At 40.6% G+C, this 23745-nt stretch overlaps 3 protein-coding genes across 10 annotated transcripts in view; 2 read left to right on the top strand and 1 right to left on the bottom strand.

Annotated features, from left to right (window-relative positions):
* Positions 1–15203, bottom strand: part of LOC139938008 (protein N-lysine methyltransferase METTL21D-like) — a 36574-nt gene extending 21371 nt beyond the window's left edge. The window contains exon 1 of one of the 4 annotated variants that reach the window (XM_071933350.1): positions 15079–15203. The gene's annotated coding sequence lies outside the window, so the exon portion shown is untranslated. Of the gene's footprint in view, positions 1–1273; positions 1840–14809; positions 14983–15078 lie in introns of those variants that run through there. The other 3 variants (XM_071933349.1, XM_071933352.1, XM_071933351.1) reach the window with 3 other exon arrangements.
* On the top strand, positions 1857–3499 carry LOC139938007 (uncharacterized). Its single transcript, XM_071933347.1, has 3 exons — positions 1857–2116; positions 2352–2810; positions 3156–3499. The coding sequence occupies exons 1-3, from the start codon at positions 1910–1912 to the stop codon at positions 3327–3329; spliced, it is 840 nt and encodes a 279-aa protein (XP_071789448.1). The 5' UTR covers positions 1857–1909; the 3' UTR covers positions 3330–3499.
* LOC139938005 (SEC14-like protein 2) overlaps positions 12810–23745 on the top strand; it is a 45608-nt gene continuing 34672 nt past the window's right edge. For 2 of the 5 annotated variants that reach the window (XM_071933346.1, XM_071933342.1), the window contains exon 1: positions 15460–15724. The gene's annotated coding sequence lies outside the window, so the exon portion shown is untranslated. Of the gene's footprint in view, positions 12901–15008; positions 15026–15459; positions 15725–23745 lie in introns of those variants that run through there. The other 3 variants (XM_071933344.1, XM_071933345.1, XM_071933343.1) reach the window with 3 other exon arrangements.

Genomic DNA, 23745 nt, shown 5'->3' with positions numbered 1-23745 from the left:
GAATCAAAGACAGACATATGGTCTGGAAAGAAAGAAATTTATAACAATTACAAAATATTTGTGTTAGTAACTTTTCTGTCTCTTAAAGACTGTAAGCAATCAAATTTAGATGTTGCTGTGGGTATTAAGACAAACAAAATCGGAAATAAGTCACGTACGAACAATAGACACTTTTGTGACAAAATTCTGTCCTTGTTTGTACACGTACGTGTTTTTAAAACTTATTTTAAACAGCCAGGGAAGAATTTTCTTAAATTTTGGCTGGTAAATAATATCCCTAAGGGTCTGTAGAATTGGTATCTGGACAACATTGGGCAAAACATATAATTTACTTCTGTCAAATGATAACCAAAATTTCTGTCCTTGTTACATACATTGTACGTATAAATCTTGAAGACTTATCCGTCCAGTTTCTCAGTCATTTACCCTTTTTTTTAAAAACCACAATCCTCATGTGCTTCTGAATGTACAAAAAAAACAAAACATGACAACATAATTTTGTTACTCTCCAACATTCGCCTTCCATGTCACACTTTTTTCCCATTAGTGTGGAATTGCCTAAAATCCAAAATACAAATGCACCCCTCCGGAAAACCAACAACAGATTATTCTTACTAAGTCATCGGTCTCAAAGTATCAGTAATGTGACTAATGCACGAAAGAGACGGGAGCCATCGAAAACTAGAATAGGGCCCCTGAACATTTTCACGAACGTCTGGCGTATCACTGCAAGAAAAGCCACATACTTTGGAAAATTTGAGCAGTTTAATGGGAATAACAGTGTTCGGACTCGGTCTTCGGGTACGGTCCATTAGCATAGTGGCCAGCCACCAATTATTGGTCAATACCACGTAGTGAAGACCAGGTCCTTGCACTGTTATTCCTAAATAGACCAGGGTTTTTATGCATTGAAGTAAAAGGGTTGGTAATTATAATTACTCTAAAGTATTGAAGTAAAAGGGTTGGTAATTATAATTACTCTAAAGTATTGAAGTAAAAGGGTTGGTAATTATAATTACTCTAAAAGTGAATGATCAAACAACTTTCTTAGTAAAGAGCAGTGGTAAGTAACTGCTGATAGTATAGAACATTGTTAGATACAACACCCTTTTAAATAAAATAAACACTTTACTTTTTTCACTCACAAAAATGCATCTGACAAACTCCTGCTTCAGCACAACCTTGGATGAGACCAGTGGGGGAAGTGGGAAATGACATTCCAGAGAAATATTCACCAATTCAAGAAATCTGGGCATCTCCATTTAGTACTTACTGAAATCTGTTGATCTGTGGAACAGGCTTAGACAGAGTGGATCTTTGTAGGAGGTTACCATCAGTTGGTTGTCTGTTTTTAAATTGTGAGGTTGTCAGGGCCTCGAAGTTGGTACTTTGGGCGGCAATCCCAAGGTCATTAGCATAGATAGAGATCCTTCCATTGAGACACTGGTTGGTCATTGGGGTAGATGTTGAAAGGCACAAGAGCGAGGACACTTGGGCAGGCCATTCCTTTGTTTCCTTCATCTCTTTCTGTTTAGTTTGACAAAGAAGCTCCTGTTGTAGCAGTTTTCCCTCAAATGCTCTTGTTGCAGAGTCTAGTAGTTGAGCTGATCAACAGTGACATAGACATCAGTTAAATTAACAGTGTATGTCCACAAAGACAACACTGGTCAGAGTTGGTTGATTCCTCTTAAATCCGCTGGTACAGCAAGAACGAAAAGACCACCTCAGACCTAGGCCCAAATAAAGCCTGTGCATGTAGTGTTAGCAAAAAAACTTGCCAAGCACAGAAAATTACATGAATAGTTTTAAACATTACAACACTGTACAATAACATTTGATATATTATAGTACGGACATGTAATAATTGGTTTATTTCAGAACATGTAAATTGAAGAAAGGAAACTTATTAATGTGTAAAACTTATTTTCACTTTCAGCTTAAGGAGACAGAAGAGCAAAGCGAGTATGAGGAGTCGCTACACTCGATCCCCACCAGACCAGCATCTCCATCTCCCTCCACCTCAGGGGCCGCCTTCAAGACAAAGCCTCCGGCCAGCAAGAAGTCGAAGATTGACGACCTTCTTATCAAGTTCTTGGACAGGCCAAGGCCCGAGGAGGTATTCAGTAAATAGGTATTCAATGTTAATACTATTGGTGTGAAATGCACATTGCAGATTGTATGTTTACAATTGTACTTTACTGTATTTATATTGCACAGTGTTCTACTTTACTTCACAGTGATTGACATGTATTGTTCATAGATTCGATGTGTATAAATTTTTGTACAGAAGTACTACGTGGTGTTTATATTATTATTATTATACTTTCCTTTTCGTACCTTTGTGTTTGCAGTTGGAGACCATTGCTGCTGCCTCTGCCCCTGCACCCTCACAACCAGACGAGCGCACATCATTTAGCCAGTGGATCGCCGCCAGGATGTCAAGGATCCCCCAGGATAAGTGGGACGACTTCCAGTTGGCTGCCATGCGCCTGATGCACGACTACAATAGGCCCAGTAGACCCAAACCGGACACATCTCCATCTCCAACTGCACAGCCCGGGCCAATGCCACCAGTCCAGCAGCAGTGGCCGCACTTCCCTCAGCAGCAACAGCAGTGGGGTCAGATGCAGACATGGCAGCAACAGTGGCCACAGCCGAAGCAGCAGCATTGGGGCGCCTCCACCCAGGTGCAGCAGCAGCCATCGCAACAGGTGTGGCAGCAGCCAAGCTCCTCTCAGCCACAGATTCAGGTCGTTGATGCACCCTTGCACCAACCCGCCACCGCGCAGCCAGTGAGACAGACTCCCAAGGTAGATACACTGAGTTTTATATTCAATTAAAGGCGTTTTAAACAGGCTGTGCCCAGGAAGGGGGGGGGGTTAGGGTGTCCGCAACCCCTCTTAATTGTTCATTTGTTATTTGTATATTAATGCATTTTATTGGAGATGATTTTGGCACCGGAACCCCTCTTGAAGAACTTTCTTAGCACGGCCCTGAAAGACTAGTTTTAAATACTGTGTGAAAACAGAAACTATATCGAAGAAGTAGATAAAACAAATCATATTTTATTGCTTCTATCTGGCAACACGTTTTATAAACTTAGCATGCAGTTATAATTACTTATAATGTCTCTTCTATCTTTTTGTCTGCTCCAGCTGGGTGCACCTCGGTCGCAGTCTGTCCCTCCCGTCCTGGATGCATCCATCAATGGCACTAGTCTAACAGATTTGTTCATAAATCAGTTGATCCCCTCGGGCAATACCAGCCTAGTAGCAGCATCACAGGCAGCCAGGCCTTCGGGTACACAGGAGGACTCGGAAGACGACTGAGAAAGCTCCCCAGACTCCACACCGGCTAGTGTGTTTTTGTGGACTTAAAGTGACTCCTTTCAGTGTGGACTAGGGGTTTTCATTGAAAAGGCAGTGCTCATGTTAGAATGTTCTTGTTCTTGTGCTATTATTCTTTATTATTCGTGTTCTTGAGTATAATAAAAAACTGGTTTGCCTTAAAAGTGCTTGTCTTCTTTGATTTGTAGTGTAATGTGTGTGGGTGGGGGTGTGTGTGTGTGTGTGTGTGTGGGGGGGGGGGGGTTGAAAGTCAGAAGTGGGACCGGAACCATCCTTGAACCATCTTGAACATAATAGTAAAGTTGAGGTTGATTTTAAGTGAGAACAAAAAGAAAACCATTGTGTTATTTATTTGACATAAATAATAAACTTCTAAATGTTAATTCACAAATGAATACATCAAACTAAATCACGAGTTCATGGAATGTCCCCAGAGTTCTTAAAGGAACGTTTCGAAATTGGTCAAAACAAAAATCGTGAAGATCACAGATTTACATAAAAATTACACGGTGTAATGGTGATGATAGTAGAAAACATCCTTTGAAATATTTCTGTCTGAAATTTCATTCTTGATGAGAAACAAATGAAGTGCTTACACTGCCAGCAACTTTTTTGTTAGCACAACCAATTCTGTAATGTTGTTTTAAAATTAAGTTATGAGTACCACGAGTTGATGAGCTCAAACAACCCGATCTTGCCAAGGTAGGTGGCCAAGTGGGGAACTATAATAGTCCGCCAAATAGTTCCTCAGGGTTTTCCCTTCAATTACGGCCCGTTGGCCGACCATCTGGTTGGATTCGGTCATCTGCACGTCCTCCCTCCAGGCCCCGGGGACCACGTTGCCATCTTCATCTTCACGGTCCACAGTAAGGTCATGTAGTCCGGGACGGCACTTTCGCAGCCAATTGTGAAGGGTGAGGCAGCCCAACACAACGCGAATCTCCTTGCTAGGCTCCAACTGCAGGGTGGTGAGTAGGCATCGCCACCGGTGAGCCAATATCCCAAAACCGTTCTCCACAACACGACGGGCCCGGGAGGTCCGGTAGTTCATCACCCTCTCTTTGTGGGTCATGGCACGGCAGCTGTACGGCTTCATGAGCCACTTTCCCAGGGGAAAGGCATCAGCGCCAACGATAAAGTAGGGAAAGTCCCGGTCGTCGCCTGGAAGTGGATACGGTGCTGGGAATCCAATGGTGTTGTCATCCAGTGCCCCCCGGAGGGTTGACTGGTTGAACACGCCTGCGTCTGAGGAGGAGCCGTTGGCCCCTACCTAGCACCACAAGAAGGAATAGTTGGCATCCATGACGGCCAGGAGCACCAGAGAGATCAAGACTTCTGAAGCCCTTATAATTGTAATAAAGCGATCCACTTTTCTTGGGCTTCTTGAGCGCAATGTGTTTCCCGTCGATCGCCCCACAACAGTGGTGAAAGTTCCATCGCGTTCCAAACTGGCCGGCAACGCCAGATGCACGCAACCACTTGGAGCTTGCCGCTTGCCCAACCATCCTCTGGGAGCCAACACAAGGCAAGGCCTCTCGCAGGAGAAGACCTCTCCTTCGTAGATGCCCTGAAACGAGACACTGGATGATGGCCAGCGCTGAGGAACTTTGCTCCTGTATGCATTGGAACATCTGGAGAGAAATTACGTGGCAGGCTTGACTTCCACATTGCGCTCAACTTGATGATGATAAAAACACCCCATCCCCCTTGAAGCACAAACACATAAAAATGTTTTCCACCACCATTTCAGACCAGCAATGTTTGGTTTCAGGAGATAAGAAACCAATCTTTTATATTTTCTCTTTAATGTAGACATTAATATAGATATAATTAAAGGCATACAATATTAACGTTTATCAGAATTTATGACAGTTCTGAAAGTCATTTTCAATTAGAATATTTTATTTTTGTCCAAATATTAATAGTAGTAGTCTAATAATTTGGGGGGCTTATCATCCTTACTCGCATCTAGAGCTGAATTGCGAAGGTTGCAGCTACAATGTGTTCGAGAAGCAGGCGTGCAAATAGTTACGATATAACGTAACCCTCCTCCTGACTGCGTAGCCGTCGCGGTCGGGAGGAGGGATATGTTATCGCAACTAAGTCTACCCTGGAACCATCTAGCCTCTATGTACAGCAGTCTATGCGCCATCCATCTCAGCATTCCAACAGGTTGCCCTGCCAGCAATCAGAGTCCTATGACCTCTGGCTGGCTAGGATACAGTAACCCAGTCTTGCACAATGTAGATTTTTAGATGTATCTTTTCGGAAGAAGACTGTGAATTGCTCCAACATGACGTAGACCAGCTGGTAGGATGGACGAAAAACTCACTACTTGAATTCCACCCCGACAAGTGTACTTTCATGAGAATAGGGAAAACGACAGTGGGAGCTAATAACTACACCATGGGTGAATATAAGCATAAAGTTACAGAAAAATGGGACCTCGGGGTCTTCATCGATGAAAAGTTATTCTTCAGCAGTCACATGACCTCGAAAATAAACAAGGCTTACTCTATTATGGGTCTAATTAGACGAACATATGACTACCTGGATAAGGACAGTTTTCTGCTGCTTTACAAAGCAATGGTAAGGCCTCACCTTGAATATGCGAACCAAGTCTGGGCACCTCACCTCAAGAAAAACATCACTGGAATCGAAAACGTCCAAAGACGAGCAACTAAACTTATCCCTGGGTTCAAGGACATGTTCTACGAGGAGAGACTGAAACATCTAAAATTACCAACCTTAGCTTACAGACGAACAAGAGGAGACATGATTGAGATGTTCAAAATACTCACTGGAAAATATGACTCACATGTAACAAATTTCATCCAACTTAACACCAACAACACAAAGGGTCATCAGTATAAAGTCAAAAAGATCAATGCCCGCTTAGATGTAACATGAATGCCATGCCCTCCAACGCGATATTGATTCATTGTCAGTGTGGGAGTCTCTGTGGCAGATGAAATTTAACATCTCTAAATCCTATCATGAGAATGACTCATAAAAAGAAATTCCATCAACACCAGTATAATATGGGAAACGTCCCTCTACAAGAAGTGAAACATCATCCTAACCTTGGTATTGGGTTGTCTGATAATCTCACCTGGACCAAACACATCAACCAAACAATCTGAAGCTCAAACAATGTCCTTGGACTGCTCAAGCGAAGTTTCTGGAACTGTACTAAAGAAATAGCTTATAAAACTCTTGTTTGGCCTAAGCTTGAATACTGTAGTGCTATTTGGGATCCTCATCAACAAGTTCACATCTACAACCTCAAAAAAGTTCAACTAAGAGCAGCCAGATTTGACAAAAGCAATTATCGCAAGACCAGTAGTACAACAGAAATGCTACAGGACCTCAAATGGGATACACTCCAAAGACGCCGCACCATAGCTAGACTTACTACACTTTACAAAGAAACTCACTCCATAACTCCATCCAACATGAGTAATCTTCGCTGCAACCAACGGAACAGACCCACAACTCGTCAAAATCAGACCCTAGATTATAATAACACCATCTCATCAAACAAAGACTGCTACACCGTTACTCCTTGTAAGTTGTATCCAAGAACTATACCAATCTGGAACTCACTCTTGCCGCAAGTTAAATCAGCCCCTGACTCTAATAATTTTAAGTCCCTCCTAGTAAATAAACAATTTGAGTAGGTAGGAGCATGCATTTAGGGTCTGCACGGTTAGTTGCGGCGGTTTGTGCAGTAAAGACAAGACAAGACAAGACAAGACTTACTTGAATTTACTTGAACTTACTTGAATCCACCGACGCCATCACACAACTGGGGAGGAGACGGTGGTTCTGGTTACTGGGGCAGACAGCTTAGATAAGCTTATGTAGAGCCCCTCGACGTTCTTTAGGAATTTGTCCACATGTCCCTTGAAAATGTTCACACTTGAAGCTTCAATTGCCTTTTCGAGGGAGAATGTTCACTCTCTGGCTAAACCAGAACTTTCTGAGGTTAAGGTTGGATCTTGATTTGTACAGTTTTAGTTGGTGACCCCTGTGCTGCACGGTTGACAAATCAAAGAAGTGTTCAGGGTTCAAGCCCTCAAGGCCCCTTAAAGGTCTCGATAAGATCTCCTCGCAGCCTCCTGCACTCCAGGGTGGTCAATTTCACTTCCCTGAGTCTGTCAACGTAGTCTAGGTGAGATAGACCTCCAATCATTCGCAATGCTCTCTTTTGAACTCTTTCTATTAGGTCAATGTCCCGTTGAAGATGAGGCCTCCACGCCTGTACACAGTAATCTAGGTGTGGTCTAACTAGTACTTTGTACCTAGTCTGATGATTGTTGTTTTGTCTTTGTTCGTAATGGTTCTGCTGATTAGCCCCAGGGCTCTGTATGCGCTTTTGACTGCCTTCGCACAGTGGGTACTTGCATTTAGTGACTGATGGATGATTACCCCAAGATCTCTTTCTTAACTTACTGTCTGAATTATACTGTCACCAATGGAGTAGTTGTGCTTGATGTTTCTATGCCCGAAGTGGAGGCACTTGCATTTGTCAATATTAAATAACATTTGCCAGTCATCAGACCACCGGTAAAGGCGATCGAGGTCATCCTGAAGACCGCGAGCATCTGCTGGGGTTTTCACTTTTCTTAAGACCTTGGTGTCGTCAGCGGGTACCGGACACTTCAGCACCTTGCAAACTCGGCACTTCGCAAACTCGGCACTTCGCAAACTCGGCACCTCGCAAACTCGGCACCCACTCAGCACCAAAAATGTCGGCACCAAACAAACTCGGCACCGGCCTGTTTTGGTCCAACAAACTCGGCACCAAACAAACTCGGCACCGGCCTATTAATTTTTGGTCCACCAAACCAAACTCGGCACCAACAGCAAATACCACCCGAAGAGTAGTATTAACACCATAAAAACTGGTTTGAATTTAGTTGAAATAATTAGTAGTTATGCTAGCTTATATGACCATAACCGGTTCCGAACTTTTGAAAAATTGGCATCAGAGATTTTTTTTGTCCCGGAAACTTTACGTCCAGTTTTGTTCTTCTTTTTTTCTTTCACAATCATGTTGGTGAAAGTGAATCGCTATGTGTTGATGTAATGGGCTTTTAAAATGTTAGCGTTTGGTTGAGAATGACTTTTTGATTTTGAAGAGAGTGTGATTTGGGAGCGTGTTTTGCCTACATGGCGGCCGTCGGCCGTGGGGGACTTTTGCCCCACCACACGGCGGCGGCAGCGACAGTTCAGTGTGCTCACCCGGTGTTTAGTGGAATCGTGAAAAAAACCACAGTACACGACAGTCTGTAACAGAAATTATTTAAACACGTTCTCTTTATTTTGAATTAGTGTTTTATTGGATCAAAGTTTCGTGTAAATTGTCCCAAAAAATACCTGGACATCGAAATTACGTATTTTCGACTCAAAAACGTCTTCAAAAGTTTACACAAAATAAATTTTAATTATTTTGATACAGATCTTTGAAAGGGCAACCTCACCATGACAGTGAAAATACATATTAATTATTAGGTATGTATCGTTGTCGGTACGACGTCGAACCCGCCGATACACACGACGAGGATTGGGATTTATTTCAATTTCCAACTGGGTGCCGAGTTTGTAACTGTGGCAGATTGAGCGTTTCAACCAGGTGCCGAGTTTGTAGTTGTGCATGTGCCGAGTTTGTGGGTGCCGAGTTTGCAAGGTGCCGAGGTTGTGGGTGCCGAGTTTGAGAGGTGCCGAGTTTGCTGGTGCCGAGTTTGCAAGGTGCCGAAGTGTCCGGTATTCTCGTCAGCAAACTTCAGGACCAAACTCAAGATATCCTCGTCAATTTAGTTGATGTAGATGATGAACAACATTGGGCCCAGAATAGAACCTTGGGGGACACCGCTTTTAACTCCTGACCACTCCGATTGGGCCCCGTTCACAGCCATGCCTCAATCCAAGCAGCAGTTGATTCACCTATCCCATGTGTTCGTAGTTTCATCAGTAACCTCTGGTGTGGTACTCGGTCGAAGGCTTTACTGAAATCGAGGTCGGTGCATCAACAGGGTTGCCATCATCAACGGTCTTTGTTACAAGCTCCAGAAGTTAGTAAATTAGTCAGGCAGGAGGCCTCTTAAAAACCCGTGCTGTGATCCACTAATCAATCTGTGTGCTGTGAGGTGTTCCGTGATGGCATCTCGGAGGATGGTTTCAATCACCTTACTGACCTCTGAGGTTAGGCTGATCAGCCTGTAGTTTGCTGAGACACTACGTTTGCCCTTCTTGAAGATGGGGGTGACATTTGCTCTCCTCCAGTCTAGTGGAGCCACTCCTTCTGCCAAGGACTTCTGGAAAATTTGGCTGAGGGGTTCAGCTATCACGCCCGATACTTCCCTTAAAACCACATCATAAATTTCATCTACTCTGGGTGCCTTGCCAGGCTTCAACTTCATTAGCACTTTGAGAACGTTCTCTGCTGTCACCTCTACATCTCTGAGCATGTCGTCGTTCGGTCCGCCAAACATCCTCTTGGGTTGTGGTATGTTATGTAATTGTTCAAGTGTGAACACAGATGAGAAATAGTCATTTAACACCTTACATGTAGCTGTTCTCACGTCGTCTGTAATGTAAGCTTGGGCGATATCGATTTATTTTATTCACGATATATCGCCGACAATATATCGCGATATTCGGTATAATCGAGATTATTGACATTTGACATCATCAGTCTTCAAACTCCAAGTGAAAGTTGTAGAAGAGACAGTCATAGCATAAGAGAGGTGTTCTAATGACCTATTCTTCTGGTTTTACTCCAAACCTATGGGGTGCAAGATGTCTCAGCTAGCAAATACATCGCGATATTTAATCGATATTGCGATATATCGCGATATATCGATATTTCGATTAAAACCAAATCCATCTGATATCGAAATCGTTTCCAAATTAATATCGCGATATTCGATAATATCGTGATATCGCCCAAGCTTACTGTAATGACTTCACCATTTTCTTCCGTCAGAGGACCCACATGGTCCCTTGTTTCCTCACATATGCATAGAAGGCTTTTGGGTTCTGCTTGATTTTCTTTGTCAATCCTGACTCGTACTTTCTTTTGGCTGCTCTAATTTAGTCACAAGGTTCAAAGCTCGTTTGTACCACAAGTAGTCTGCATGTTCTTCATCATCATCATCATCATAGCCGTCCTCCCGAGGTAGATCCCGGAGATGGCTTCCCAACTAAGAGTCTCCATAGGTCTCTGTTCCTTGCTAGGTGTCCTGCTGCTGCCACAGATGGTATGTCGGCCTCTTCACAGAAGTGCTTGATATCTTCCAGCCATCGTTTCCCTGGTCTTCCTCTGGGTCTGTTTCCTGCAATGTGGCCCTCTAGAAGTATTTTGGGGTATCGGCCATTGCCCATTCTGTTCACATGCCCAAAATACTTGAGTTTAGTTTTCCTAATTGAAGTTGGAAGATCTTTATAGTAGTGAAGCAGTTCACGTACTCTTGTGTTGCGAAGTCTGTCCCTTCTGGTGACCCCCAGTATTTTCCTCAAGCAGGCCATCTCGAAAACCCTTAATCTCTGCTCATCTGCTTTCTTTAGTGTCCATGTTTCGGAGCTGTAGGTGGCTATTGGTAGAACCAAGACTCTGTAAAGATTAAGCTTGGTTGAATTCTTGATGTCTTTGGATGTCCATATAGAGTTCAGCTTTTGCATGGCCCCCATGGCAAGTCCAACTCTACGCTTGATGTCATTTTCACTGGTGGGGATTTCTGAAATCACACCCCCCAAGTAGATGAAGTTTTCGACTTGGTCCAAGGATTTACCATCTATCTGTATGTTAAGCTGGATCTTATCTCTGTTAAGGACTTGGACTACAGTTTTGCTTTTGTTTATTGTCAGACCAAACTTCTTGCTGAAGGTATCAACCTCTGAAACTAGAAACTGGAGGTCTTCTTCGTTTTCTGCCAGAAGTACAATATCGTCTGCAAAACGAAGATTGTTGATGTATTGCCCTTGAACTCTTGCACCAATCTGTTGATCTTGAATCGCAAGTCTCAATACCAGCTCCAGGATGATGTTGAAGAGTTGGGGGACAGTAAACATCCCTGCCGGACTTCTGTTGTGGTAGTGAACCATGAAGTGAGTTCCCCATTAACTCTTACAGCGCTTTGTGATACATCGTAGAGAGCTCTAAGGAGATCTACCTGCATGTTCTTGGGATTCTGTAAACCTCTTCCATAGGCGATATTTGCTCCTTCTCACTTTCTCTACTTTTTTGGTCCACCACAGAGGCTTTTTCTTGCTGGTTTTTCTCGTTTTCTTGGGTACAAACTTCACCACAGCTTCATGGAGCAGTTCTTTGAAGACGACCCAGGTTTCTTCCGCTCCTTTGTCACAGCACATTCCAATCCTGTTCAGACAGATACTTGTTCATATTCTTGTAGTCCCCGTTACGTTAGTCAAAATATGATATCTCCCAAACCTTTGTTTGCACTGATGTCACAAGGTCGAAAGTGATGGCATTGTGGTCAACTGGTTCCGAAGGGTTCATTAACAAGTACGTTTTCCACCAGGGCTTGGTTAGAAGAGAGAACCAGGTCCAGAATGTTGTTCCCCGTGTCGGTTGGTCAACATGCTGGACGAGAAAACAATCTTGGACGAGACTAACAAATTTTACTCCCTCGGCTCCTGAGTGGAGTATCCCCAATCGATGGAACTGTGGTTAAAATCCCCGCAGATGATTTTTTCTATTTGTCTATCACAGGCCATATACTGATCATGTTATGCAGATCGAGTTCTTGTTCGGAATTTGCTGAAGGGCTGTGATAACAGACTCCCATCAATATGTTACCATTGTCTGTAGTAAGATTGCACCAAACCGCTTCAGCGTCATTGAAATTTGTTAGTTCAGTATCCATGACTGCAGTTAGGTAGGATTTGCAGTACAGAATAAAGCCTCCACCTTTCTTGCTCTGTCTGCCCTTTCCTCATAATGTTGTAACCTTCCAATTTAAGCACGACATCATCAATCTGGTCGGACGCCCAGGACTCAGTTATCATCACAAAATCCGGGTCTAGTTCGTAGATATAACACTTCAGTTCTTGCATTTTGTTTATAATGCTTCTTGCATTAATAGAAAAACATTTTAACTTGCTAACAGTGTTCCTGTTGCTGGATGCATCACTTGTGCTCCTATTTACATTAATATTTACAGTTATTACCTCGTCATCTTGATTGGGGTTCGTGTAGTAGGGGTAGAAAATTCATTGTGTTATTATTCAAGTTAGTTAATTCCAGGTTCTAGTTAATTGCCCTTTCCTGTTTACATTGTCCCTTCAGCTGTTTTATTGCACCCCTGTACATGTAGTTTGTTATTTCTTAGAAGTCTTTTGTTACATGTTGGTAAACAGTTTCTTAATCCTTTGGTAGTGTATTCACCCATACAGTGCATTGTAAATAATCAGATAGCAGCCTGGCAGCGCAGGGAGCTCATGTGTTCTAGCTCTCTTCTTAAGTGTTGACTTTCTTCATCATGTAATTTTGCCATCTTCAAGTGTATTTTCTGTTATTCTGGACTCGGTAAGCATATACTTTCATTTGTTATTGTATAAATATTTTGACAAATTGTAATATTCCTGTGATTCTTTAGAAGTTCATTTCTAAAGTTATATTTGTTAAGATTCTGTCTTGGAATTAACCTTTCTTAAACATTGGATAGCATTTTTAAAGAATTCGGGTCATCTCGTACCCAAGTCAACTCGTACCCAAGTCAACTCGTACCCAAGTCAACTCGTACCCAAGTCAACTCGTACCTAAGTCAACTCGTACCCGAGTCAACTCGTACCTGAGTCAACTCGAACTCAAGTCAACTCGCACCCAAATAAATGTTTACAATTTTTTTTTTACTCGTACTGATAAATATTGTAGTTTAATTTATTTATTTATATTGTTAGTCATACATTTAGCTATTCATTGTTGCAATGATTTTTGTTTTCTTGGTTTTTTTTCATGTTGCAGTTTTTTTTACTTAGGCCTTACGGTGGGGAAAATTAATCAGAGAACTTTTTTTTTAATATAGGCTTGTTAGAATGAATTTTTTTTTATTCGGAAAAAGATAATCAGAACTTACGCAAAGTGTTTTGGTTGGAAAAAGTGGAACAGTATATTTGTTCAAATTTACTTGTTTGATTCAGAAACAATAATCAGAACATAACGCAAATGATGGTAGAACATTATTTTTATTTCCTATCGTTACAAAATCACGCCGCACCGAAATTCTCCGTTTCGGCATACAACGTACGTTGTTGTACTTTGGTACGAGTTGACTTGGGTACAATATTTTGGGTACGAGTTGACTTGTGTACGAGTTGACTTGGGTACGAGTTGACCTGTTTCGTTTTTAAAGACCATATGTTTCTTCATAATTGATAGAAGAAGTGTATTTTAATCAATTGTATTTATTGTTGTTTTATTTACACAGGTATCCTAACGCCTTTTTGATTTTAATTTGTAACTTTTCTTTGGCACTGTGTTTCAGGTTTAGATTTAACTCTGGTTTAACTGTGTTTTGTATTTTAGTTTTGGTTTTTGAGTCTCAGTTAAATATCTTGGTTTAGGTTTGACTGGTTTAATTTAAGGTTTATAAGGAAGAAGGTTTAGATCAAGAGTTTTCGGTCTAAAGGTTTTGGTTTATAGTCAATAAATTTTGTTTTGTTTTTGTTGAGAAACCTATACTTTGAGTCACTGTTCCTATTTTTTTGCATCTCCTCGCATCTTAGCCCTATCCGATCTTGGTTTTCTCATTTGTTCAAGCGAGTGCCCCCATAGTTAGCATTTTTGTTTAGCTTTATTCATTTTATTTCTAAGTGTACCCTTTTTCCGGGTTACATTCGCATGGGAAGTATTTACTTCCCCCGAAGCGGCCGAGCCTGGGTTGTCCTCTGGGATGACGGTCTGATTCCTCTTGTGATCATGCTGAGGGGGGCGCATCTCGAAATTTTGACGTATGGGCTTTGTTTGAAACTTTGATGACTCTTGATCTGCGTTCCTCGGGAGTTGGGCTTCTCCTTCGAGACAACCGGTAACCGACTTGTTTAGTTGGTTGGGCTTTTGGTTTGGGTCGCCAAAACGCACTCCCGGAGAATGAAACTCAATCTAGCAGATGATAGAACTTTCTAGGGATAACTTTCCGTATGGCGCCACCATCTTTTCACTAATTTTAACTAAAGGGATATCTCATTGAGGTAAATTAAATACTATAATATTATTACATATCGAATGAAAAAGTGGTGGCGCCATACGGAAACTTTTCCCTTTCTAGGTTGGATCATGGAGCACATGCTCCATAATAGTTGCGATAACGTAACCCTCCTCCCGACGGCAGCCAGGAGGAGGGTTACGTTATCGCAACTATAACTAATGCTCCATGACCATGTGGGATGTGGTTCAGATGTTGTTTGTTTGAGTTTGAGTAAATGTTTGAGCATACCTACGACTAGAAACTTTATTCTCAGCATAATTAAGCCTGATGAAAACACAGACCGTGAGTAAACTGCATAGCTTCTGTCACCGGTGCAGCTTGCACAATCTCGCGGTAAACGGGAATCAAAGTTGGGGTTCGAAAACATATGAGGGTTGATAACGTATGCCGCTACGATATATTAATTTTGCCATGGATGGACTGGAGCCGGAGTTAGAGTTAATGGTAAACAGGAAATTCTTGTAAGAATAAGTAAACTAGTTGTAGGCCTAACATACTCTCTCACCAAGGTGTCCGTAGCTCAGGCACACACACTCCCCGGAAGACTTTGTCGAGTTTTATCATTCCCACACACACGGACATACACCGTACCTCTGGGTCCCCGCCAGGCCTCCGCGCCTCCCTCGACCTAGCCTTTAGTCAAGGCGCACGCGACACACCGGATAGCACGCACAACCCCCAAAAAGTAACGCACGAAAAAAGACTATCACCGCGTGCGGCTTGGCCGCTCGCAGTGATAGTCTTTTTTCGTGCGTTACATTTTTGGGGTTGTGCGTGCTATCCGGTGTGCCGCGTGCGCCTTGAATAAAGGCTACCCTCGACCCCGACGTCGTTGTTCAAACTGTGGTCGAGTTGTCCGTCCGTCCCTAAACCTCCGTCCGTGCGCGTGTGTGTGCGTGTGTTGCTCAGACCAAGAGCAAGGAACTATGCTCAGACCATGGAGATCAATGGCTCAGACATACATGTACATATGTACTCCGTGTAATAGTAGGTACATAGCAGCAGAAATTTGTACGGACGACGTAAGAGCATGAGGTAGAGACATTCGAAAGGGAATACAAGGGAAATTATGTGGATAATTTGTCTGCATCGTCCACACCACCAGCAGCAGCAGCAGCAGGTACGCATGGGGTTTCTAACGAGGTATTTAGTAACGTTTGTTATTGAAGTTGGTTTTAGGTTATGGCTAAACCATGGCTATACTGTATTTATACGATGATAGATAGATAGATAAAGATTCACCTAGACTGGCCTGGGTCACGGGTGTCTGGGTGTCATGGGTTTCCAGTAGAATAAAAACATGAAAATTAAAAAACTAAATGATTTTTTTGTTTAACCATCTATGCAACCTTTTTACAAGACACTTCATAGTGTGTTTAAACCTTTAAAGTTTTGGTCTTGCATTACGAGAGCATCACTAAGCTCCTTCCTTTGGCGAGAGATAGTCTGCCATTTTTTTTATATAATTATAGTCTGCCATTTTTTTGCCACATTAGCAGATTAGAGCGACGTCATATGTTTCCAACACTTGCTTAAAAATGGTGTTTAAAGCTTTGCGTCATTCATGGTGTGGAGAATAGAATACCGGACACTACGGCACCTTGCAAACTCCGCACCAGCAAACTCGGCACCTCTCAAACTCGGCACCCACAACCTCGGCACCTTACAAACTCGGCACCCACAAACTCGACACAACTACAAACCCGGCACCTGGTTAAAAACGCTCAATCTGCCACGGTTAAAAACTCGGCACCCAGTTGGAAATCCCAATCCTCGTCGTGTGTATCGACGGGTTCAACGTCGTACAGACGATACATACCTAATAATTAATATGTATTTTCACTGTCATGGTGAGGTCGCCCTTTTCAAAGATCTGTATCAAAATAATTAATATTTATTTCGTGTAAACTTTTGAAGACGGTTTTGAGTTGAAAATACGTAATTCGATGTCCAAGTATTTTTTGGGTACACACGAAACTTTGATCCAATAAAACACAAATTCAAAATAAAGAGTACGTGTAATACAGACTGTCGTGCACTGTGTTTCATTACAAGATGATCGTAACCCATTGCACGATTCCACTAAACACCGGGTGAGCACGCTGAAATGTCGCTGCCGCCGCCGTGGTGGGGCAAAAGTCCCCCACGGCCGACGGCCGCCAAGTAGGCAAAACACGCACCAAAATCACATTCTCTTCAAAATCAAAAAGTCATTGTCAACCAAACGCTAAATACAACAAAAAGCGATGCACTTTCACCAACACTGGTTATTTGCACTTGTGAATGCAAAAAGTGTGGTATTTTAGGCTGAAGTGCCATAGTTTTCAAGAAAGAAGTAATTTTCCACGAATTTGATTTCGAGACCTCAGATTTAGAACTTGAGGTCTCGAAATCAACCATCTAAACGCACACAACTTCGTGTGACAAGGGTATTTTTTCCTTTCGTTATTATCTTGCAACTTCGATGACCGATTGAGTTCAAATTTTCACAGGTTAGTTATTTTATGCATATGTTGAGACCAACTGTGAAGGCTAGTCTTTAACAATTACCAATAGTGTCCACTGCCTTTAAGTCATAACAAAAATGAAGCATAAGTGAGTTCTGGATATACCGTTATGTCCGAAATGTTTTTTTCAATATATTTTGGAGTAAAAAGTTAAAAAACTTACTAATGGTGCTAATTGTTTTTAAGTATCGTTCTTTAATACACAAAACAAGAAGTGTCATAGTTTCAAGATTATAACTTGCCCCAAAATGTTTATTCTTCCATTGGACACGTTTCGGACATAACTTCTATTTCGGACATAACTCACGTGGACGGAAAGTTCTTAATCCACCTCCCTCGTGGAGTTTAGGGGTAACTGTTTCAATATATTTTGGAGTAAAAAGTTAAAAAACTTACTAATGGTGCTAATTGTTTTTAAGTATCGTTCTTTAATACACAAAACAAGAAGTGTCATAGTTTCAAGATTATAACTTGCCCCAAAATGTTTATTCTTCCATTGGACACGTTTCGGACATAACTTCTATTTCGGACATAACTCATGTGGACGGAAAGTTCTTAATCCACCTCCCTCGTGGAGTTTAGGGGTAACTGTTTCAGGTGAAGATTTTAATTAATTGACAAGTCAATACCACTTGTTTCATCTATTAACTTGAATGATTTCTTAAAATAGGGGTACACGTTATAAAGAGAAATGTACTATTTCGGACATAACAAAGTTGTGGACGGAAATAAGCATCGCTGTTTTTAGCACTTTGTCACACTTAAACTGGTGCATCTGAGATTATGAAAACAATTGCACTCCGTGGTGGGCTAGACAACCTTTGGGAAATGTTAAAGTTTCTGATTTCCTATGTTACTAATTGAAAGAAACTAGCATCAAGAAAACACCTTAAAATTGGACGGAAAATAGTTATGTCCGAAATGGCTCACTAATGACCTTGTGTTTTTACCAGACATAAATCATTGAATTGAAGCTATTGTTGTTATCAGCAAGGCATTTCTCCATTCTATCATCATGTAACATGCAGTAATAGCTTTGGTAACTAATGTCTTTAAAAGGCAAGTGAAACAAAAATATAGTTTTCTGATTGAACGAGTTTCCGTCCACAAATTGGCCTTTTACCAACATTCTGAAAATCTTGCAAAGCAACTATGAGAAAGTTGTTGCTACTGTACATGTAGGTACCTCTAGGTGGGTGCTTCAAATGGATGCTAAGTTAGTTATCTTGACATGATGTTTAGTTTATGTGCCACAATGCTAAAAGGGCATTCTCGTCAATTAGTGCAGTTTAGTGAATTTTCACCCATTTACTATTACTCCCTAAAGACCTGTTCGCCCATGTGGAATAGCATTTCCCATTCAACAGTTAAGATCATCCTTGTTCCCAATGTTTTTGAGCAGTACAGCGCCGCCACGCTGCTGCTAAAAAAAAGGAGCACCTGTGCAAAAGGTTGTGCATTGTTGCCGCTACATAATATTATATACGTTTAAAATACATCAAATATTATACTTTTAAAATACATCAAATGACAAATCTATGTCAGTTATATAAAACAAATATTGAGTGGCTTTAATTCGTGGATTCGAAGGAATATTATCGCTCGGTAATATTCCTCCCATTCCACTCTGAGCCATTCAATATTTGTATACAATAAATATAAATATTAACAAAAGTAAACTTGCGGGTACAACCATGGGTAAAAATTCTTTTGAAGGATTGGTGGCTCTGAAAAGAGCCGGTTTGGTCTTGATGTTTCAAACAGTATAATCGGCTCGTCTCCAAGACGTTTGCTGTTTTTTTTAAAACTCTCCTTAAAAGTGAATGTTTTATTTACTGATATGTGCCCACCTCCGATCACGAAACTAATGCCAATGCTTGTTTCGGTCACGCATGAGAAAACTTGGGTAATGATGCGTCAGTGTCCTCTTTCAGCAACTTAACTCATTAATTTTAAAGCACACTTGACCAGCGCGTGTCCGCGTTTAGTCAAAACCAGCTTTCAATAGTTCCACGTTCGGGCATAGATTTACAAAAGAGGTTTTAACAAATTTAAGATCAAAGAAACATCCTTGTCCCCAAGCTTTACTCTTATTTACATAATATTTTTAAAAGCAAACTGTTTGTGTATTTCTTATTAAAGCTAAAACAAATATGAAGTTTTTTTTGCTCCGATTTTGTCAACAAACATAATTCAAAGCAAAGATTTGAAATCAGAAAGAATAAAGTTTTTTGTTTGAGGCGCTATTTCCTTCTTGCACAGTCTATTGTAAACAAAGTTTACGCGGCGGGAAAGGTGATTGTTTGTAACACGCAGATTTGGGGTATTGAAAAATACCGCCGAGTGAAGGGCAGTCTTAGGGCAGGAAAAAACAACTAAACATCTATGGGGGGAGAGAAGTTTTCAAAGCGCAGCACCAAAGCTTTGGAACTCCCTGACACTGAAACTCTCCAAATCACTCAACACATTCAAGAACAGTTTAAAAACTCATTTTCATAGAGAAGCTTTTTGTTAAGTTTATTTTCTTATTTTGTTGTTTGCTACTTTCATTACTTGTTGTTCTTTTGTAGAGAAGCGCCATGAGCGCCGCTTGCGGCGGATACCGCTTTATTAAGTGTCCATTATTATTAGCTGTTCCGACCTACCGTCGGAACAGGTATTGTTTTCGTCGAGATTTTTATTATTTTTATTATTATTATTATTCTTTGTTTCCGCCTAAAACCCCATTGCGTTTGTACAGCATTTTTGTTCAGGCTCCGTCTCCTAAAGTATAAGGATAAAAGAGTTAAATCATATATCAAATTGAAGCTTAGAACATAAGCTTTACTCTAATAAAAAAGTGTTAACATTCTTAATTAATTAACCATGTGGTCTTCATTTGAATTTTTAATTTGTAAACTTGATGCAGTCACTTTCATGTTATTGTGAAATATTTTCTTTGGTAATATAACACAGTATGTACCCTCTATGAGTTGTTGACTTCTTGAGAGGAGTCTATACTATTTTGTTTCCTACCTGCGTTCTGGACACATTACTCTGTACACGCACAACGTACGGAGGTTTAGGATTTTCGTTAGAACGTGCGTTAAATTTGTCCTTGTTTTTCTAACAGCGTTCTGGACCAATTACTCTGTGCATGGGTTTTCGTTAAAACGAACGTGCGTAGTTAGATAGGGTTTTTGACGACATCGACGTCGTCGTCAAAAAAACCCTAAAGGCATCTAATACTACATTTCAACCCTACTTAATAGTTATAGGCGTTAGCAGTTCATATTTAGTGACATTGGTCGCAAAATCATGAAACAAGAATTATTTCGCCGGATCATAATCCCCTCTGTTGATGCACACATATGTAAAAACCAACCATTTTTGCATCGTGCCCTTCTAGCCTAGTGGTCATCAGTCGCGACTACACATCTGAGAATTGCGAGTTCGAATCTCCGTCCGAATTTTTTATTTTTTATCCCCCAAAACTAAAAATATATTTCTTTTTGTAATATTTAAGTTTGATTCTTATCTTAATATCGATAGTGTTGCCTTTTCTTTTTCTCAATTGTTAGCCCAACATAACCTGTGTGCATGCATGACATGATGTTTAAAAACACATGCAGTAGGCGAAAAATGGTGATCATAAGCGCAGAGTTAGGTGGTTAAAATTTCTATGAAATCATCTTGTACTAGATCAAACATCAAACCACCAACCAAAAACTTTTTAAAATTCGTAATTAATTAACCACCTGACCCATATTTGCATATTTAATTGGGAAACCTTTGTAGCACCATATCTCAAGAAGTACACGGCCGTTTAACAGACTGTTTGTAGTTATAGACTCCTTGGGGATTGGAGATTAGAATAATTTTGAAAAATCAAGTTGACTTCTACTTCCGGGTCAACCGGAAGTGGGACCATATCTCAAGAAGTACACGGCCGATTTTTAGACTGTTAGTAGTTATAGACTCCTTGGGGATTGGAGATAAATTGCAAAAAACCGCGACCTCAACTTTACCTCTACTTCCGGGTGAACCCAAAGTGGGACAATATCGATTTTAAAACTTTTTTCAGTTAGAGACTCCTTTGGCATTGGAGATTAGCCTTAGGTTACCGTTACCCCATGTCGACCTCTACTTCCGGGTCAACCGGAAGTGGCACCATAACTCAAGACACTATTCAACATGTTCAAACTTGTTTTCAGTTATAGACTCCTTGGTCATTTTAGCACATAATCCAAGCAAAAGAACATGGAACAGCTTTGTGTTTGTTCACAAACACCTAATGTCTAGTTTTTATTATTATTATTAATATTATTATTATTATTATTATTATTATTATTATTCTTTGTTTCCGCCTAAAACCCAATAGCGTTTGTACAGCGTTTTTGTTTAGGCCCCTACTCCTAAAGTATTAGGATAAAATAGTTAAATCATATATCAAATTGAAGCTTAGGTTCTAAGCTTTACTTTAATAAAAAAGTGTAAAAATTCTTCATTAATTAACTACGTGGTCTTCATTTGAATTTTTAATTTGTAAACTCTTGATGCAGTCACTTTCATGTTATTGTGAAATATTCTCTTCGGTAATACAACACAGTATGTACCTCTATGAGTTGTTGACTTCTTGAGAGGAGTCTATACTATTTTGTTTCCTACCCGCGTTCTGGACACATTACTCTGTACACGCACAAAGTACGGAGGTTTGGGATTTTCGTTAGAACGTGTGTTAAATTTGTCCTTGTTTTTCTAACCGCGTTCTGGACCAATTACTCTGTGCATGGGTTTTCGTTAAAACGAACATGCGTAATTAGATAGGGGTTTTTGACGACATCGACGTCGTCGTCAAAAAACCCTAAAGGCATCTAATACTACATTTCAACCCTACCTAATAGCTATATTAATACTTAACAGTTCATATTTAGTGACAAAACTGACAATGGTCGCAAAGTCATGAAACGAGAATTATTTCGCCGAATCATAATCCCCTCTGTTGATGCACACATGTAAAAACCCACCATTTTTGCATCGTGCCCTTTTAGCCTAGTGGTCATCAGTCGCAACTACACATCTGAGAATTGCGAGTTTGAATCTCCGTCCGAATTTTTAATTTTTTTTTATCCCCCAAAACTAAACATATATTTCTTTTTGTAATATTTAAGTTTGATTCTTATCTTTATATCGATAGTGTTGCTTTTTCTTTTTCTTAATTGTAAGCCCAACACCTGTGTGCATGCATGACATGATATGTCAATGATGTTTAAAAACACAGTAAGCGAAAAATGGTGATCATAAGCGCAGAGTTTGGTGGTTAAGAGTTCTGTGAAATCAACTTGTACTAGATCAAACATCAAACCACCGACCAACATTTTTTCAAAATTCGTAATTAATTAACCACGTGACCCATATTTGCATATTTAATTGGGAAATCTTTGTAGCACCATATCTCAAGAATTACACGGCCGTTTAACAGACTGTTTGTAGATATAGACTCCTTGGTAGGCCTGGGCGAATTATTCGAATATCCGGTTAATGGCGAATAGGTTTTCCTATCCGTAACCGCGAATGCCTTTTTTTTCTTAACCGGATATCCGCATAGGGCGCGAATACCTATTTATAAACCGGATAGTTCTGTAATTACAACCAAGTAACCGGATATTCTTTTAACATCCGAATATCCGCGGACGTCGGGCGACAACTGATAGGAATGTTTTGTCTGAATCCTTATGAAACTTCTATTAAGACAGCATAAAACAGCATAAATTAAGTATTTAACTATGCTCACCTCCGTGAAGAGTTAAACAATGACATTTCTGACGTAATTTGTTCAAAGATTACGAAAGTTTTCCTTCACGTAGAGTCAATCACGATCAAAAGAAAAAGCAAATCGCCATCTTTAAATTAGATCCGGTTATTTTTATGAATGAACCGAGTGACACTGTCTAAAACTAATATCAATCCGCCCATACGATCTCATTCACAAACAAACAGCGCCCTCTAGCGGCAATTTTTTTTTATATTTTTTTTTTAATAGCGCCCTCTAGCGGCGAAAAAAATTTATTCGAATATCCGGTTAATTTCGGATAGTTGGCCAGCAGTATCCTAATATCAAAATTTCACTATTCGCCCAGCACTACTCCTTGGGGATTGGAGTAACTGATTATAATAAGAGATGTTTCAGTCCATTAAAATCAATCAAAGTATGTCTATAATTAACGATTAATTAAAAATCTTGGCATCATGGGTACAACGTAGTACCTCATAAACTGCATGCAGTCACATTCAACGCATTGCAATAGCTTCTCCACGGTTAATGCAATACAAAATTGAGATTTTGCAAAAGGTATTGGATTGGGGTAAGTTGCATACCATCGTGTACCTTATGAAATTTATTAGTACGAAAAATACAATTTTAAGACTGTGACGTCATCACATGTTAATTTATGCTAATTAGAAGCTTTAATGAGTTTTTCTTTGCAGCACTATAACTCAAGAAGTGTACGGCCGATTTCAAAGTTTTTTTCAGTATTAGACTCATTAGGCATAGGAGAATTGCCTCGAGTAACCGTGACCCCGATTTGACCTCTACTTCCGGGTCAACCGGAAGTGGGACCATATCTGAAGAGTTAAACACAACGGATTTAATTGTTTTCTTTAGATATAGACTCC

The sequence above is a fragment of the Asterias amurensis genome, chromosome 6 (genome assembly GCF_032118995.1).
Source record: "Asterias amurensis chromosome 6, ASM3211899v1".
Classification (NCBI taxonomy): Eukaryota; Metazoa; Echinodermata; class Asteroidea; order Forcipulatida; family Asteriidae; genus Asterias; species Asterias amurensis.
Note: the sequence above shows the minus strand (reverse complement) of the source record. Positions and strands in the feature narration are given on the sequence as shown.